Source organism: Euprymna scolopes, chromosome 33 (assembly GCF_053919585.1).
Source record: "Euprymna scolopes isolate OS-2025 chromosome 33, ASM5391958v1, whole genome shotgun sequence".
Taxonomy (NCBI): domain Eukaryota; kingdom Metazoa; phylum Mollusca; class Cephalopoda; order Sepiida; family Sepiolidae; genus Euprymna; species Euprymna scolopes.
In genome coordinates this window covers 90,812,407-90,832,569 of record NC_136514.1, presented here as the reverse complement: position 1 = coordinate 90,832,569, position 20,163 = coordinate 90,812,407, and the positions used below count along the sequence as shown (strand labels likewise).

The 20,163-nt window shown below is 30.7% G+C and overlaps 2 protein-coding genes across 2 annotated transcripts in view; one reads left to right on the top strand and one right to left on the bottom strand.

Annotated features, from left to right (window-relative positions):
- Positions 1-4,906, top strand: part of LOC145258354 (uncharacterized) — a 33,178-nt gene extending 28,272 nt beyond the window's left edge. The window contains exon 2 of the mRNA XM_080116588.1: positions 2,350-4,906. Coding sequence (XP_079972714.1) covers positions 2,374-4,071 — 1,698 coding nt within the window. The 5' untranslated portion in view covers positions 2,350-2,373 and the 3' untranslated portion in view covers positions 4,072-4,906. The remainder of the gene's footprint in view (positions 1-2,349) is intronic.
- Positions 1-20,163, bottom strand: part of LOC145258353 (pre-mRNA-splicing factor ATP-dependent RNA helicase PRP16-like) — a 290,934-nt gene that overhangs the window by 82,561 nt on the left and 188,210 nt on the right. The window lies entirely within an intron of this gene.

The following is a 20,163-nucleotide window of genomic DNA, read 5'->3' as shown; positions in this document are numbered from 1 at the left end:
AAATTCTGAAGTCTATCAGTTCAAGAGAAAAAAACTATTAGAAGTAGAAGCATCTAGGGACCTTAATAGTGAAGGGGTGAGATTTTGCTGCTTGCCGGTGCACAGTTTTGATCTATTATTGGAGTGAGAAATGAAAAATAATTTGTACTCATTCATTTAGATATATATAGAAAGATTTGGTATCTGTCTGAAGCCGAAACTATACTATTACTATTGCTCAATTCAGGTTATTATTTCAGATTAATGTACTATTTTTCAAGGCCCAATTTGGGGTGGGGGTGGATAGGGGGTGGGAGTGTTCAGTCGATGTTTTTTTGACATGATGCCATCGTCTCACATATATATATATCTGGGACGATAGCATCATGTCACATATATATATATATATATATATATATATATATATATATATATATATATATATATATATGTGTGTGTTCACTGTTTTTTGGGAAAGAATTCCATCAAAGTGCTCGATTACAAAGAAAAAATTTCAATATAAGAGCTTAATATTTATTTAAAAACTGTACAGAAGATCAGAAAAACATTGGTACCGTCGGTTTCAAGCCTAACATAAGGGGGATCAGTTAATATTTATCATTATGGGCCCCCTTATGTTAGGCTTAAAACCGACGGTACCAATGTTTTTCTGACCTTCTTTGCAGGTTTAAATAAATATATATATATATATATATATATATATATATATATATATATATGAGATTACTTAATTTAATCACATTAATATATGAAAGTATAAATTTGTGTAAACTTGAAGTATTTACTTCAACAGTGCTCAATACGTAGGTAGAGTTAGGTAGTAAGTTATAAAATATATATGGCAGTGACTTTTTGGACACCCTAAACCCTGCAAATAGGACAAAAATTCATCAGCCCTATAAATCAAAATTATTTTTTTGATTTTCGTCATCGAGAGCTTTAATTCTGACAAATCCATATTTCATTCACAATAGCCATTTTCTTTTATTGAACGTTGGTCCATGTTGTTAAAAACATTAAACGGACGAAATTACAATAGTGAATTACTTAGGATATCTATTCAGTCATGGCTGATGGAACAAGAACTTGCTACCCCTGTGAAGTAAATGAAGGGTTCGATTCAAAATTTTGTCCAAATTCCAGAGTTCAGCAGAAACATTCTTGAGTTCGACACAAAGAAAGGCGGAGGTTATATTGACGGAAACATTGTGCAAATGACACTAAACATGAGAATAATAGTCTGATGAATCCAAATAAAAATCCTCATCTCAAAAATTCAGAAACGTCAGTCACAACACGTACTCAAGATCGTGAGGGCAATGGACAAGTGTTGGTTGTTAGAGTTGTGAGATGTTAGAGAGCAGAAAAATAAATAACAATTTGATGTTCTTTGTGTATGAAAATAATTATTCTGAGTAAAAATTATAACATTGTAGAAAAAGAAAACGTTCAAAAACACTTTTTAATTAAAGTGTTTTTGGACTGGCTCAGCTATCGAATCCTGCAGATTTTAGTTTGGTGATATCAACCCTAAGTTCAGTGTCTGTCTCTTAACAATGTGGGGTTCTATGGGCAAGCACAATAACGTCTCTTGACCACAAACTATTATGTTGTGAATTCAGCAAGGCAATCCGACGTTGTCTGGTCCTTACCAAATCACTCTTTCTATTACCTTTTAATGCATCAGATTATTACATATTTCTTAACGATTATTCTGACTGGGTCAGGGGGTCTCCTCCTTCCTTCTTACAGGCCTATTGTTACCCGAACAATGAACCCTTCAAAAATAGAATTTAATTCACTTTTCCCAAAGTCTGGGATATGTTTGTCATAACTAGGGCTAGGACAACAGCATATTCTTTTCATTGTTTTGACTCTCGAGTGTGTATCCGTTGATATCTTATATGCTTTTATATAGAGTGATGTGGTTCTCGGTTGATTAACTGTGTCGGATATATACTCGAGAGTCAAAACAATGAAAAGAATATACTGTTATCACAGCCCTAGTCATCACTGTCTTTTGACCTTAAGTGACCTGCGCTGATTATAAAACCAGCCAGTTCACTTGTAAACCGAATTTGCTATCCACATAATGAGAAAAACTATTCTTTTCGTCCGCACTTCATTTAGCTTTTCACTAATTGCGGGTTGCTTTTCAGAAAACCAAAGTTTCACATCAACCCTTTTTTCAATCCAATAATATTGTCACAAAATGATAACTATATAATTGAATAACAAATAAAATGATAAAGTTTTAGAGAGGGGCTAGCTCATATCTAATCTCCCCCCTAAATTTCTATATTTTCATGTCTTTTACTAAAATGTTTTTTTTTTTCTTTTTCGCTTCAGAAATTCCTAAATACCAAAGGGAAGATGATTCCCTTTGAATTCTTCTTGGCAATGCTCAGCTTTATGACCATATCCACGACGAGCATTCCTCCGTGTCATCCGAACCATGCTTGCCAAATTAGCAACCACACCCTCCGATGCAACAACCTGAACAACTCTAGCTCAGTGTTTCTAAAATATTGTTCAGATATGCAAATTGAATCCTTGGAAATTTCTGGCAACAATATCTCGAGAGTTGTGGTAACTGATTCCAACATGGACACAGCTTCGACGGAGGTCCGAGATGGAGAGAGTGACTGGCATGAGGTCAAGATCAATATTAATTTATTGCGTAACCTGAGACATATTAACTTATCCCATAACCGATTTTATTCATTTCCATCGGAACTCTCTAATGGACGAGCATTGGAATTTCTTGATCTCTCATTCAATAAGATTAACAAGATAAACAGGACTTTAAAAATGAAGATGCTCACGGGCCTGAATCTACAAAACAACAAGCTTGTAAAGTTAGAAAAGAGCACATTTGAAAGTTATCCAAACCTTCAGACACTTGATCTGTCTGGGAATCGACTAACAACCCTAAAAGACTTCAAACTCACAAAGGGCAAAATGCTGAACGTGTCAAACAATCAAATCTCCAAAGTTGAAACAAACACGTTCAAAGAATGCGAACAATTAGAAACCCTGGATTTGTCGCATAATTTACAAATGCAAATAATGCGGTCAACTTTTGACGGCCTGCAATCATCACTCCGTGAGTTGGATTTGAGCAGTAACAAGCTGACTCAAATCCGTTCAGACGCCTTCAGTGAACTCGAGCAACTGCACAGCCTTAACCTGAGTCGGAATACAGATCTAAAAAAAATCAACCACATCATTTTCCCATACCATCTGAAGACACTGGAACTAAACGACATCTCCTTGCAGGAAATTGACGAGTGCTCATTCCAACATCTTAAAGATATTAAAAAACTAAACTTGGGCAGCAATAACTTATCATGCAGCTGCCATATATACTGGATGTCCAAGTCATTCGAATCGATGTATATAAATGAGAACATTACCTGCAGAAACTTCACTGACAACACTGATGTGCCAATCAGATCTTTGCGCCTTGAGTGCCTAAAACATAATTGCAAAATACACTCTATGAAATCATGGCTAAATCTCACGATTGATGTAATAGATAGAAATCTTGAAATCAAATGGCGCAGCAGTTTTGCGACATATCGGTTTCTCTTACAAGTGACTGATTCTTCAAAAGAAACAGAATTGTTACAATATATAGATTATGACTATGAGTACAAATTTGAATCAAGCAGCTCATTTGCATCGTACAATGTTTGCATATCGGCTGTGAACGAAAACAAAGAGATCATCCAAAAAGTCTGCGATATTGCTTACGTCTCTGACAAAAGTATCATCATCGGAATTTCGGCTGGCGTGCTTGCACTTTGCCCGTGCATTGTCCTCCTCATCTACATTGTGTGCAAGGACAAGAAATATAAAATGAAGCTGCTTGCGGAGGCCCAAGAAGATAAGCTGCCCATCGTCAAACAGGCAACAAACTCAGATGAAATTAAACATGAGCAGCACAACAAAGCATTCGAACATGAAAACATACAGGACAAACCGAACATTGTTATACAAGCAGATATTTCACCTTCGAAAGATCCACAAAATGCTAAAACACAATTGTCGTCATCGACCAAGTTGTGACAATATTGCAATAGTAGCTTCACATATTTGAAACAATGGGGGAGGGGGGTTCAGATGTGAAAAATAGGGTCCTAAAATATATTACTTAATAGAGAAAATATTCTGGAAGCGTAATATATAGAAAACAAAAACAAAACATTTTCCTTTATATTTCTTAACATTTTATTAGGGTGATCATAATATCAAATTTGTAAAGTTGACCAAAGATGTGATTTGACACAGAATCAAACCAGAATTGTACTTTGACACAGGAAGATATCAGAACTAGAATTTTGACATAAGATGACGTCAAAATCATAACTTTGACATATGGTGACGTCAAAATCATAACTTTGACATATGGTGACGTCAAAATCATAACTTTGACATATGGTGACGTCAAAATCATAACTTTGACATATGGTGACGTCAAAATCATAACTTTGACATATGGTGACGTCAAAATCATAACTTTGACATATGGTGACGTCAAAATCATAACTTTGACATATGGTGACGTCAAAATCATAACTTTGACATATGGTGACGTCAAAATCATAACTTTGACATATGGTGACGTCAAAATCATAACTTTGACATATGGTGATGTCAAAATCATAACTTTGACAGAGAATAATATCAGAATTAAAACTCATAAGACTAGAATAGAATTGGAACGTTGACACAACTGATGTTGGAACTTTAGTTATTTTATATTATTATCAATAAACACAAAAGAAAAAATTGTCTAATGACAACATTATACAAAAGTAAATAGATTGGCTAAATGTTCACTTTGTATTCTCAAGCAAACAGATAAGAAAGAGAGAGGGGGAGAGACAAAACAGAAAAGAAAGGGAGCAGAGAGTTATGACAGTGTAGATAAAAATAAATTATCGATGTAAAAATGTGTTTTTATCAAAATTATGTTACAAATAAAAATTAAGATATTGTTCAGGTGTGTCAAATTAAGTTAGAATATTACTTTATAATTTGGTGAAGTAAGAACTTATGAAATTAAAGTTATTAACAAACATTAATTTATTAAATAAAACTTGTTAAATTAAAAATTTATTAACAAAATCTAATTTATTATAATAAAGATTTTTAAATAAAAATGTTATTAACAAAAATGAATTTATTTGAATAAAACCTTGTTAATAAAATATTATTAACAAAAATTAATTTATGGAATAAATCTTGTTAAATTAGAAATGTATTAACAAAAACTAATTTATTATGGTAAAAACTGCTAAATGAAAATTTTATTAAAAAATAATTTTTTAAATAAAAACCAGTGAAATATAGATACAGTCCTGGTCAAAATCATAAGACCACTTAAGAAAGTAAGCGTTTACGCATATTATCGAATATTATTAACAAAAACTCATTTATTGAAATAAAAACTTGTTTAATAAAAATGAAATAAAAACTTGTAAAATCAAAATATTAGTAAAAACTAAGTTATTAAAATAAAACTTGTTATATAAAGAATGTTATTAGTTAAAAATTAATTTATTAAAATAAAACTTGTTTAAAAAAAAATGTTATCAATAAAAATTATATAATTGAAGTAAAAACTTGTTAAATTAAAATAATATTAGTAAAATCTAAGTTATTGAAATAAAACTTGTTATATAAAGAATGTTATTAATTAAAAATTAATTTCTTAAAATAAAACTTGTTTTAAAACTATGTTATAAAACTATGTTATTCACAATTTATTAAAATAAAAACTTGTGTTGGTGTTTATTTCAATGAATTAATTTTTGTTAATAACATTTTTAAACAAGTTTTTATTTCAATGAATTAATTTTTGTGAATAACTTAGTTTTATAACAATTCATTAAAATAAAAACTTGTTATAAAACTATGTTATTTACAAAAATTAATTCATTGAAATAAAAACTTGTTTAAAAATGTTATTAACAAAAATTAATTCATTGAAATAAACACCTGTTGAAAATACAAGCACTAATTTATTGAAATAGAAGGAAGCCTCCATTCAGTCTCGAAAGACAATAGATATTCCCTGTAAGGGAAGCTGTGCATGTAATAATGAGGTAAAGGTTGTGCAATCTCCACCCACACCTATCCTGAATCAGCACCGCTTGAGTCCAGTGGCAAGGAGAAGTGTTAGATGACTGGAAACAATGCTGAGCTAAGCAAAAGCACCTACAGCACCTGGAATTCCCAAATGATCACCTATTTTAGTACTGACCGGGCTTAACATTGCTTAACTTCGATGATCTAACGGGAACTGGTGTCTCAACGTGATTATGCTGTAAATTTATTGAAATAAAAATTATTCAATCAAAATTTTACTCATAATATTTTAAACAATAATAATGATTCTGAACCCCAATAAATTAAATCCTCTATATAGAAAACTAGCAGACAACCTGCCATTATCTTGTCATAAAATGTGCATAAATATCATGTTTTAATTGATGCAGAATTCTTATTTATTACAAACAGAAATACCGTAGGTATACATAATGTAATGTATGAGTTTCTTTCCATTTTTTTCTTTTTTACTTTATTTTTTCTAAAGAATTTAACATTATGTAAAATTCTTTAGAAAAAATAAAGTAAAAAAGAAAAAGAAAAAAATGTAAAGAAGGTTTTTCTAAACAGTTCACTTCTTGTAAGTAAAAAAAAAATACATGAGCTGAGAACGCAACCAAAACGTAAAGACAGTAAGTCAAATACGATAACCATTAGGCCAACTTGACACACTATTTAAAAACTGTTTTCAAACCTACTTATTCTTAACATAAGAAATATGTCATGTGAACAATTCACGCACGCGCATTTGTGAAACAGTTGACAAACAGATAAAAATTTGATGACCCCCCCACCACATACCAATTTTTAACTTTTGACCTCTTAGCAGCCCTTTTTTTTTTCAAAATAAAAAGCCGATTATAAAGTTTTCCACATGTCTGAATATTTTAGATACCAAATCTCAAGTCCGTACATCAAAAATCGTTGAGGTTGAAAAGGGTCCTCACGCACACACACACACACTCTCACTTTTATAGATATGTAGATAAATAAATAAATAAGTTAATGTTGTTTGCTTGAAGCATTTTTTAGTGCGTATATAAAGAAACTTTTAATAATGGCGGAATAACTATGCAGATTCACTTTTAATAAAATTAACCTCATTTAAATATTTTAAATATTTAAAAAAATTATTCGGTACTTGTTCAGAATTTGAACCAGACATAACTGTCCACTCGTCTTTGCTCAAACCATGTCAACCGTCGGTTTTCGTCAAGCGTCACCAATTATCAACGCGTAACAACGCTACTCAAGGAAAATACTGAAGAAAACATTTAAATATAATAAAATCACCAGAAAAAATAAATAAATAAAAATTATAACGAAAATAAAAAAGAAACAATGACCTACCGCAACAATTTCTGTTTTATTCTTGTAGTCATGTTTTTTAAGTGAAAAAAAAATAAACAAGTTGTATTTTTTTCAAACATTTTTTCTTGTTAAACAAAATTAATAAAAAAACGAATTTTTTTGTGTTTTTCATATTTTTTTTAACAAAATTAAAAAAAAAATTTTTTGTGTGTTTTTCTGTATGATTTTTTTTTTTTGCATTTTTGTACTAATGTAAAGTAAATTTTTTTTTTTGCATTTTTGTAACTAATGTAAAGTAAATTTTTTTTTTTGCATTTTTGTAACTAATGTAAAGTAAATTTTTTTTTTTGCATTTTTGTAACTAATGTAAAGTAAATTTTTTTTTTTTGCATTTTTGTAACTAATGTAAAGTAAATTTTTTTTTTTGCATTTTTGTAACTAATGTAAAGTAAATTTTTTTTTTTGCATTTTTGTAACTAATGTAAAGTAAATTTTTTTTTTGCATTTTTGTAACTAATGTAAAGTAAATTTTTTTTTTTTCTTTTCATGAACAATTTTTTTCTTGTGAGGTTGAGCAACCGTTTTTTAAAAATTATTTTATTAGATTAGATTAAGACAGCCGGGATATTTCCTTAGAATTAAATAGACTTTTCTACGGTCGCATCATGTCAAAGTGTGGTGAGAAGAGACAGCGGATGTGGAACAAATTTCACCAATGGAGTAGCTTCCCAATATATCGTTTACCATGGAGACAAAAGGATCATTACCAAATATCTGTCTCAACATAAACTCAAAAAAATAACTGTTGAGAAGCTCCTGGCATCTGCAACTGACTGTTTACCCAAGGTGGAAATATTCATCTTGTATAAAGTTGTTAGGAACGGCCATATAAGAATGTGTTGTTTACTTAATTTATTGATTTTTCGTCTTCCAATATATTCCCCAAAAATTGTCTGCTTCTTTGCTGCGCATTGATTAGCTGATCAGTGTCTTATGTCAAATTACAGTCAAACCCGAGCAGATGACGTTATGTACCGACCAAAGCCAAGTAGATGGTTACTTACCAGTTCAAATTCTGCAAAAGTACCTAAAATATGTGTACATATATATATATATATATATATATATATATAAATGGTTTTCGACTATGCTGAATACGAAAATCGCATTGAAATTTTGCAGAAATAAGTAGTTTGTATTATGCATTGTAATCTTTGGCGGCCATCTTTTTTACGTGCGTGTATTTGTTTATGGCACGTGTGCACATGAAAAGAGGCCGCCAAAGAATACAATGCATAATACAACTATTTATTTCCGCAAAATTTCAATGCGCTTTGCATGTTCAGCATACTCGGAAACCTATAAATGTCGTCATTGAAAGGAAAATTGTGGAGGTGGACCTAATCTAAAAAAATACCAAATTATTAAACATTTCTCCAGCATGTTAGTGAAATTTATAATACTTTTAAAAAAATTTTAAGAAAAAAACAAAAGTTTTGAAAAAAAAACAAAAACTCACCTTTTATAAAAACAATTTAAAAAAAAAAACACCTACAAACTGACTTTTAACTAAATAAGTAAAAAAAAAAAATTTTAAAAGCTCGAAACTTTATTTTCATAAAAACAATAAAAAAAGTCATGTTCAATCTATTTTTTTTTTCTTTGAGAAACAAATATATTTCTGACTTACAAATGCGGTAGAGGCTCATATTATTTTTTACTTTCTATGGTTTTGATATACCGCGTTTTTATTGCTTACAAAATGGGTGACTGATTTATCAGAACGTTGTAACTAAAAAGTGAGCACCACTTTCAAATGTCGAAATAATGATTTCGTTTTAATTTTTTTTTTTTTAATAATTTGTTTAATTAGTGTCCAATCAATAATAATCCAGTGAAAAAAAAATTCCAAAAACCTATAAGTATAGAAATTAAGCATGGGAGTGATGGTTGTACAACGTCGCCTTTCGCACTTTTACAAACATTATTTACGTTAACTCTTTTCATAAATAATTTTTGAAAAAAAGTAACTAAACCATTTATTGATAATTTGTCACGTGTACAAACATTTATTTATTTACGTAGGCTTAACTCTTTTCATGAATAAGAAAAGTTTTACTCTTTAAGAATAATAAAAGGAAAAAGTTACTGAACATTTATAAAAGGAAAAAATAATTTCTCACGTACTTACTTTTCATGAAGGCCAGAGGAATAGTTGGCCAAAAAGTCGTGAAACAACAACTAATAAAGATGAGAATAATAATCCGCAATAAATAAAAATGGTGCTAATGCAGAGAGCGATCTGCGCTATTTTTAAATCATATTTCCACATTGAATTAAAGTTTTACAATATGTTTTTTTTTTAATTCAATTGTAAGGTTAAAGTACAGAATAGGTACAAAATATCCTTCCCTCCCCATGTTAAGAATGACTTTTTAAATAATAACATTATTTCAGCACGGATCACTCTCTGCATGAGTATCATAAAAATTAATACAAATAATACTTATCTCAATAAGTAAAAGGCTAATTTCTACCGGAAATAAAATGGCGATAATCTCGCAGTTACGAAAAATATTTTTTATTTAATTTAATATTTTTATAATTCGCAATGTTAAATTACTTTAATAACATGCAAACATTCCTTGACTTTAAAAATAGAATTTCTGAAAATTTCTATTAAATTGGTAACGTAGAAATATGGTTTTATTCGCTTTTAACAAACCAAACATTACATTTTTATATATATAGACACACACACACACACACACACACACACACACACACACACACACTAGCAGTTCAGACCGGCTTTGCTCGGACCCTATGTACTGTTCATAACTTTATGTGCAGATGTATATATATATTAAAAAGTTTGATTCACGTCCAGATAACCTACATCTAAAAGTTCAAATGTTTTGACTCAAAATTGGTGGTGGAGTTATGTACAGTCTGCAAAAGTGAACTCGTTCGATTTTGACCGCTTGACAGCTAAATTTTCATTCAAAAACTGATTAAAGGTTTGCTGCATGTCTGAATACCGTTTATGTAAAATTTCAAGTGTTTAAACCCAAAATTGGCTGAATAGTTTTCTAGAGACCTAGAACTTTGATCCCTTGGCAGTCAAATTTTCGACCAAAAGCCGATTAAAAAGCTTGCCCTATGTCTGAATTTTTAGACCAAAAATTGGCTGAGAGGTCAAAATTTTTTAAACTTTGACTCCAATTTTGACCCCTTAACATTTATTGTTTTGGGCTCAAATCAAAAATGAATTGATCCATGTCCAAAGAACCTACATCTAAAATTTAAAGTTTTGGAGTTTGGTAGAGTTTTTAATGGTCAAATTATTGAACTTTGACCCTTTGACAGCCAAATTTCTAGCCGAAAACCGATTAAAAAGATTTTCCCAAATCTCAATACCCTTATGTCAAATCTTGAGTCTGTAGACTAAAAATTGACAGAGTATTTTAGTAGGGAAATGTAGACACACAGACAATTTCACTTTTATATATATATAAGCAGACATTGTTAAAAAATAACAAAATTCCATGTAAATGTGGAAAACTATACAAAGGTGAGACATGTCGTCCACTAAAAGTATGGTTAGAAAAACATTGAAAAGCCATAATACGTGGAGAGGTTGAAAAATCGGGTATAGCTGACCATATCTAGAGGGAAAAGGGAAACTATCTTCCTTTATGGGATGAAGTAAAAATTATAGACAGAGAAGAACAGTGGAGAGTAAGATGACTCAAAGAAACAGCACATGTGTTGGGAGACAACCAATTATTAAGTAGACCTAGCATAGAATTTGACAAGAACGAGAACTGTTGATTACTATTAATTATTTAATTTAACCATTAATTACTATTATTTAATTTAAATTATTGATTTAATTATTTTAATTGGCACCATTGTTCAAAGATGAAACATCCAATGAGTTTAATGAGGTTAATAAAAAAGTGTTCAATATCAAAGTAGAACAAAAATACATTTTATTTATGTTTTACATAAACATTTAGGTATTGCTACACAGTCATGAATATGTTTCAGTCAACTAATTGTAAATCACTAAAGTTCATCAGGTAATCTTGAAGGTTTACAAACCCTTAATCTTGAAGGTTTCAGGTTTGGGATTTTGCAAAAGCAACATTGCCTTACAGTCTCTAGTTATTTACAATTAGTTGACTGAAACATATTCATGACTGTGTAGTGATACCTAAATGTTTATGTAAAAAACAAGTGAAGCATGCATGGTTCCTCGTGAGTGCACAGTAAACAAGGCATAAAAAAATGACTAAATCCAGCATTTGCCCCCCCCCCTTCCATTTAGACCCAAAAGTCCCCAGGGGACATCAAATCATGGTGAAAATGAACAAATGGTGCAGTTTTAGGCCTTAACGTATATAAATTTGAGTTCTGCACTATGCAAAAAAAGAAATGACTAAGTCCATCATATGCCCCCCTCTATTTAGCCCCCAAAATCCCCAAAGCCTTAACATATTTAAATTTGAGTTCAGCACCATGCAAAACTGCTAAATAGACATACACGGAAAATTTTGGACAAATATAGTAAAATACTCCTAAAACTGGAGTGTTTTTATTGGCCCTAAAAGAGCCCCTGGGGCACACCCAAGTGTTATCGCAAAGTATAGACAAACAAAATTATATAGAAATCAGTTAGTTACAACTTTTCAGAAAGTTTTATAAAAATCCAAGGCATCAATTTTTTTTAATAAGCACAAAAGTGTCAATTTTAGCCATTTGAACCTGAAAGGCACCCATAGAGGGGCAACCGGAGTTTACCCGTAAAATCCGTTCTGTTACTTTTTTACTCATATCATGTTTAATGTTTGTGCAAAATTTTAAAAAATTCCAAGGCATAGTTATTGAGAAAAGTGCGGACAGACGAATGGAAGGACAAGGGTGAATCTACTGGTCCACCCTCCTTTTGTCGGGGGACCAATAAATAAAATGTATAATACATGTAGTAATTTAATAGTGATATTTACATCTAGAAATAAATAGGTTTAAGGCTCTTAAAATTTGTGCTAAAATTGTCAGCAAGGACCTGTGGCGCCATGGTTAGAGTATTCGAAAAAGTTCAGTTATAAAAGTGACATTCTTCTGAAGATACATCTGAAGAAGGTCAAAGGTTACAACGGCCATAACGTTGTGCAAATAACACTCAAGTTGAGAACAGTAGCCCAAATCATCCTCGATGCCTCCAGCTAATCTCAAGAGACAATGGATACCCCCTGTAAGGGTAGCTGTGCGTGTGCGTGTAAAGCAAGAGTTGCGTAATCCCAACCATACCTCTCCTGAATCAGCATTGCTGGAATCCAATGGCAAAAAGAAGTGCTAGATAACTAGAAACAATGCCGAGATAAGCGGAAAACATATACAGCACCTGGAATTCTCAAATGGTCACCCATTTTAGTACTGAGCAGGCTCAATGTTGCTTAACTTCAGTGATCATCAAAATAATACGGATATCTCCTTCACAGACTGAAAATGGAAAAGATGAAGTGTAATATTAGAACAGATACTACACTTTGCTCCTAACCAAAAGACAAAGGAGATGTCACGTAGAGTCTGTTTTTCTATCAGATAATGTGATCCCCATATGGCATTGCATTTGAAAAGGAAAGATTTCTCTTTTGATTTTGCTAATGACGTAGGTCTGATGTTTGAAAACCTGCAGTAAAACCAGTTCATCAGCAATAATCGACCTCACAACATGTACGAGATGCGCGCGTTTTACAATTGATACTAATAAAAAGACTACACCTTTCTTTGGAATAATAAAAAATGTAGAAAAACTATAAAAAAAAGATCAGATAAATGAAAATCCTCTCTTAAAACCAAATATTTTCACATGCTACTATGATATTTTCATAGCCGGTAGAGTCGCTCTGTAAACAAAAATAAATGCCAGGAACGGATGAAATGAGATTGCGGGGGGGGGGGGGGGATTGTCCTGTTATAAAAATTTCTACATAAAACATCTTGCTTTCTTCTAATAAATAAGATTTACTAGCATATATATGAGTACCAATAAAATAAGAACATGACAATATAAAAATATATACTAATGTATATAAATTTATTCATTTATTCAATACGGATGATACATCAATTAAAGGTGTGGGATAAGTAAAACTCTTTATACCATGGTATTTTAGAACCTAATCGCGAGAAGTCTCCTTTTTAAGAATTGATCTTATTCTTATTCTTTTAACTCCCAATATATATATATATATATATATATATATATATATATACAGTGATGATCATATTTATTGGCACGGTAAAATAAAAGTTAAATTTTGTCTAATAAATTCTAAAAAAGGGATTAAATTAAAGAAAATAACAAAGTATATTATGTATTTTTAACTGGCCTTTCCGATGCAGCAATCGGATTTTAGAAAAAATAAATAACAAAGGAACAACAAACATAATTGCAAAAAACCCTTGTTCAAAATTATTGGCACGATTTATTTAATAATCAATTGTATAGCCTTTGGCCTTGATTACCTTCCTCAGTCGCTTTTCATAGTTTACAACCAAGTTGTTGCACTCTTCAGTAGTAATTTTAGCCCACTCTTCCTGACAATAATCCTCCAATTGAATAAGATTCTTAGGCTTCCTTTGCATTACCCTCAATTTTAATGTTCTCCATAAATTTTCAATTGGATTAAGGTCTGGGCTTTGTGATGGCCACTCCAAAACATTAATATGATTGTCCTCAAGCCATTTCTTAGTCAGTTTAGCCGAATGCTTTGGGTCATTATCTTGCATGAACCACCAACGACGACCAAGTGAGAGCTCTTTAGCAGAGTCTTTCAGGTTTTCATCCAATATTTTAACATAATCTTCCTTTTTTATGCTACCTGTGACCTTAATAAGTCGCCCTGGTCCAGAGGCAACAAAGGATCCCCAAAACATCAAACTGCCTCCACCGTGCTTCACTGTGGGTATGGTGTTCTTAGGCAGGAAAGCTTCGCCAGATTTTCTGTAAATATAAGACACTTTATTATGCCCAAATAACTCTATTTTCGTTTCGTCAGTCCATAGAACACGTTTCCAGAATGCAACATCTTTATCAATATGACGTTTTGCAAAGGCTAGCCTTGCTTTCAGGTGCATAGGCTTCAATAAGGGAGTCTTTCTCGGACGACATGCTTTTAAACCAGCTCTCTTCAAAACTCTACCAACTGTATGTCGAGATACATTCACTCCAGAGGTGCTCTGTTCATCAACAATCTCCCCAACAGAGATCCTTGGGTTTTGTTTTACTTGTCGAACAATTTTCCGTTCATCTCTTGGGGAAAGAATCCTTTTTCTCCCTCTACTCTCTAAACTCATAACGTGGCCTTGCGATTTGAACTTGTTTATTATGGCTCTAACAGTGGATTTGGGAAGGTTTAGCTTCTTTGAAATCTTATCATAGCCCTCCCCATTGGTATGGCATGCTACAACAAGCTTCCTGACGTCTTCGCTGTGTTCCTTAGTTTTAACCATGGCGATTGAAAATTATAATTTAGTCACTTATAATAGTTTAAATAAATCGCTATCTAAAAATTATCTGAAAAAAATTATTCACTGAATTAGCGTTAAACAAGCATAATATGGCTATAAAAAAGTTCAGAAAGCACGTAAACCGGAAATTGATTGATATTATACTGATACTAAAAGAAAAACAAAGCCGTGCCAATAATTTTGAACAAGGGTTTTTTGCAATTATGTTTGTTGTTCCTTTGTTATTTATTTTTTCTAAAATCCGATTGCTGCATCGGAAAGGCCAGTTAAAAATACATAATATACTTTGTTATTTTCTTTAATTTAATCCCTTTTTTAGAATTTATTAGACAAAATTTAACTTTTATTTTACCGTGTCAATAAATATGATCATCACTGTATATATATATATATATATATATATATATATATATATATATATATATATATATATATATATGTATATATATATATATATATCCATTTATCTAGTGTTTCCTTTTCAGATTAAATGTTTTTAACTCATTTCAAAGTGTTTTTTAACATATTTTATTAACTGTTTGCTCATATATATATTTTCTTGAAAAAGGATTTCGGCCTCAACAGAAAGATGTTCAACAAAATGTTTAACCATAAAATTTACCAAAAACTATTAATATTAAACTATAAAAAGAAAGATACTAGAATTTAAGCAAAAAATATTTTATTTCAACTCAATCAGATGTGCCTTATGCACTAATAAAAATGCAATTGGCATTTTGTTGAACTTTTTAAGATTTTAAATATTTATAAATTTTCTCATTATAAAAAACGATTATTATATTGATTATAATTTTTTGACAGAAGAAATAAAATGAATATAAAACATTAGAAGAACAATGCAAAATTATCCAATTATATCAATAAATATTAGTAAATTGTGTAAATAAATCTTGAAAAAAAATGATTATTTAGTAAATTGATTTTAATTTATTGTTCATTTAAAAAAATATTCAAATATTTTAAATCACTTAATTGTCAGCACATTTTTTCATTATCAAAAAAGATTATTGGATTATTTTTAATTTGCAAAATAAAAACCGGCAATGAAAAAATCGTAAATCAGCAAAAATTAATAAATTGTTTCATTATAAAAAAATATTTATATACTACAGATATAATCTATGTTTAATTAATTTTAATCAAGTAAAACAAATGTTTTCTTATCAATAGCATTGAATTAAAACAATCGTTTTTATTATGATAAAATTTAATGAATTCGCTGATTCTGGATGTTTTAACTGTACTTCTATCTTTCCAAATTAAAATTAATCTAATAAATGTATTATTATGACAAACTTCATTGATAATTTAGTGACTTTAGATTTATCTTATGATTTAAAAATTTGTCTTCTAATGTTTTTTATGCAATTCATTTTATTTCTTCTGTCAAAAAATTATAATCAATATAATAATCGTTTTTTATAATGAGAAAATTTATAAATATTTAAAATCTTAAAAAGTTCAACAAAATGCCAATGGCATTTTTATTAGTGCATAAGGCACATCTGATTGAGTTGAAATAAAATATTTTTTGCTTAAATTCTAGTATCTTTCTTTTTATAGTTTAATATTAATAGTTTTTGGTAAATTTTATGGTTAAACATTTTGTTGAACATCTTTCTGTTGAGGCCGAAATCCTTTTTCAAGAAAATACCTAACTTTTTAAAATTCTATTCATCAACAACGTAAGCAACAATAAAAATAATAGAATTATATTTATTAATTAATAAAACATGCTAATGATCACAGGAAAAGTATTACATAAAAAAAATTTACAGAAATTTGTTTTAAATTCTGAATTTAAGTGATTCATAAAAGTGCTATCGTTCGCCTGCAGGGATACAGTTATAGCCCCATACCACGCTGATTGGGAGGTTAGCACTCAAGTTTTTGCTATTTCGATTGGATATATGGTCTGATTTTTCTCAATTATTTGTTTCTTTTATATTTTTCAAAAGAAATGCCAATATTGATGGACGACATTTTGGAATGAAAATTAAAATTATATGAAATATTGGTGTCACTGATAATATTTCACTTGTTATTATTCTAAATAATGCAAGTAAAATGCCCAAATCGACTTTCATAAAAGTGAAGAATATCTGGTTTTACAATGAAATTTCTGCAAAAAAAAATTTATTGAAATATATAATTTCGGAATTAATTCATTGAGGATCGTAATTTTAAAATAAAAATCTATTTGTTTGAACACACACATATTCCATTGCAGTAGAAAAATTCTATTTCTAGTGGCTTTTTGCAAATGCTCAGTATTTTGTTGACAATATTTGCGAATTGAAGAGTCAGTTTTCAGATAAATTTTGAATTGCTTGAGTGTAAATAAAATTGTTGTTTTTTTAACTCTAGTATCTTCCTTTTTAGAGTGTAATACTGATCAATAGTTTTCAATAAAATAATTTTCCGGTTAAAATTTTATATTACATTTATCTCTTGAAGCAGAAATCGTGTCTCCAGTTTAGTTATGATTCATTGTTCGCCTGCAGAGTAACAGTTACAGCCCCATGCCATGCCTAGGTGATGGTTGAATTTTAAAAGCGAAAACCACCACTATTTATTTCTATTGAATGTATGACCTTGTTTTTATCAAATGTTTGCTTCCTTTATATTTTTTCAAAAAAAATGCCAACAATATTGGACATTTTGGAAGGAAAATTGACATTATTAGAAAAGTTAGTGTCACTGACAATATTCCACTTAATATTATTTCTAACAATGCAAGTATAATGCCCAAAATCGACTCTATTCAAAGTGTGCAGAATAGCTGTTTTTACTTTGAAATTTGTTCCAAAAATATTTTGTTTTTTTGTACTGAAATTCATAATTTCAGCATTAATTCGCCGAGGATTATAATTTTCAAACATAAATCTATTTATTTGAACACACAAATATTTCATTGCAGTAGGAAACGTTCTAGTGACATTTTCCAAGTGCTCAGTATTTTGCTGACATTTGATACAATGTTTGAGCACTGAAGCATCAGTTTTGAGCAAACTTTTAAATTGCTGTCGACCATCAGTAGGATGAAGTTGAATAACTAATCTCTGTGGTATTCCAGCAATCTGCAAGGTTTGGAACCCACAGCCAACTTTAAAGGTGCAATTACATTCACTATCTTGTAGTCTTTGGCAGTTTTGTTTGTGTATTCTAAGACATTTCATCACTTTACTTTCTTCAAAAGTGAATAATTGTTTGGCACTGTCAGGGCACTTGTTTATCAAAAATTCCCAAAATGCAATAGCACATTCTTGTTGGCCACTATTAAAAACGCCTCCGATTGATTCTCTAAGATCAGCAACACTGTGAGTGCCAGGGACAAGCAATCTTTTTAATTGCTGAATTGGCAAATAAATGTTTGGAATGCTTTTAATGATGTTAGACAACAAAGGAAGGTGGTAAATTGTCTGAACAATACTGTTAGCAAAACAAGCATTTCTTTCATTGATCAATTTGAGGTCCAAATTATTTTGAGAAATTGAATTGTCTATTTTCAGCCATTTTCTATTTGGACTATTATGTTTTTGCTTCAAATCATGATCTATAACAATTGTTTTTTTTCGTTTATAAGTCTGTTTGTACAATGACAAACTTTGAGGCATAACAGAACAAGGAGGAAGCGGTGGCAAATCAACCCTGTCTCTTTTGGCCCTCAATCTATTATATTCAGTCCATGCACTTTTGTTACACATGGTCAATTTATGAGGGTCAAGGTCAATCAAATAGACATTGCACAGCTTTCTAGCACGTGACAAAGCTACATAGGCCATTCCATCTGAAAAGACATCAGATCCCAAATCAACAATGATACCATCGACTGAAATACCTTGGGTTTTGTGGACAGTTAAAGCATAGCTGAGTGACAAAGGTATTTGAGATCTAGTCACAAAGAGTCCAGGAGAAAGTTCATAGTCAGCTTGCACAAATTCAACATTGACTGCATATGATCAAATTTTACAGTCACAGCAACAACTTTGCCATCTTTCATTTGTATTTCAGTGACTGTACCCATTGTACCATTGCAAAGTCGTTTTTCAATATCAATATTTCGACGCAACATGCATCTAGCACCAATTCCAATTTTAAGCACAGTTTCAAGTCCAGCTGTGTCAGAAATCTTTTTAAGTTTAGAAGTTTTTGGTGTCTGTTTTGATTTTTTTTTTTGTTACGGTTTTTTGTCTTAAGTTGGAATCAGTTGCTGAAATTTCAATGATGTGAATATTATTTTTTTTCAACATTTTATAATTCACTTCCTCAGCAGATTCATTTGTGGGTACAATGCAAATAATATGCATTTTCTTTTGCAAATTTTGCAAAAGATCAGTAACTTGATCAATATTTGCTTTTTGTTTAGGATTGATTCGATGCCTTTTCAAGATCTCAATATCCTAATCAGTTGGTGACCCAAGTCTTATTCTGTTAAGAATATTAACAAAGTTTTCATTGTCATCTTTTTGTCGCACATTTATGGTCAATTCATCATAATCGAAATATGACCACAAATTTATACCAGCAATTCCCAAATTTGATTTTCTAGCATCTTGAATAGATATTTTGGAAAATACAGGTTTTTCATTAACAGGTGCAAGCTGAAATAAATCACCAAATGCAACAATTGACATGTTTGCAAATGGATACACTTGTTTCCTAATATCACCAAAAACATCTTGCAAACGTTGGTGAATAAATGCTAATTGCAAGTGACTAACCATGCTTATTTCATCAATAATGAATAATCTCGCATATCCAAGCATGGTTCTCAAACTTTTTATTTTATCCTTTGATAATGGTTCATATTTAGGTGTAGAACCATGCTGCACATTTAGTTGAAAGACTCTATGGCATGTAGATCCTTTCAAAATGTAAGCACTGACACCAGTAGGAGCACAAATAACTACACTGGGTCCATTGATGGCAGGATATGTGAGAGTAATTTTATCTGCCAGTGCATTGATCAGAAAAGATTTGCCCACATCCACAAAACCATTAATAAATTTGAGAATTTGTGGACAATCGTCACAATTGCACCTGTGAATAGGGTTTTCCTCATTCCAACGAAGATTTTGTTGCTCAAGTTTGGAAATAATTTCATTATAAATTTCTTTTTGAATGAAATTCAATTTTTGCTTATTTTCTAAAACTTGAACTTCAGTGACA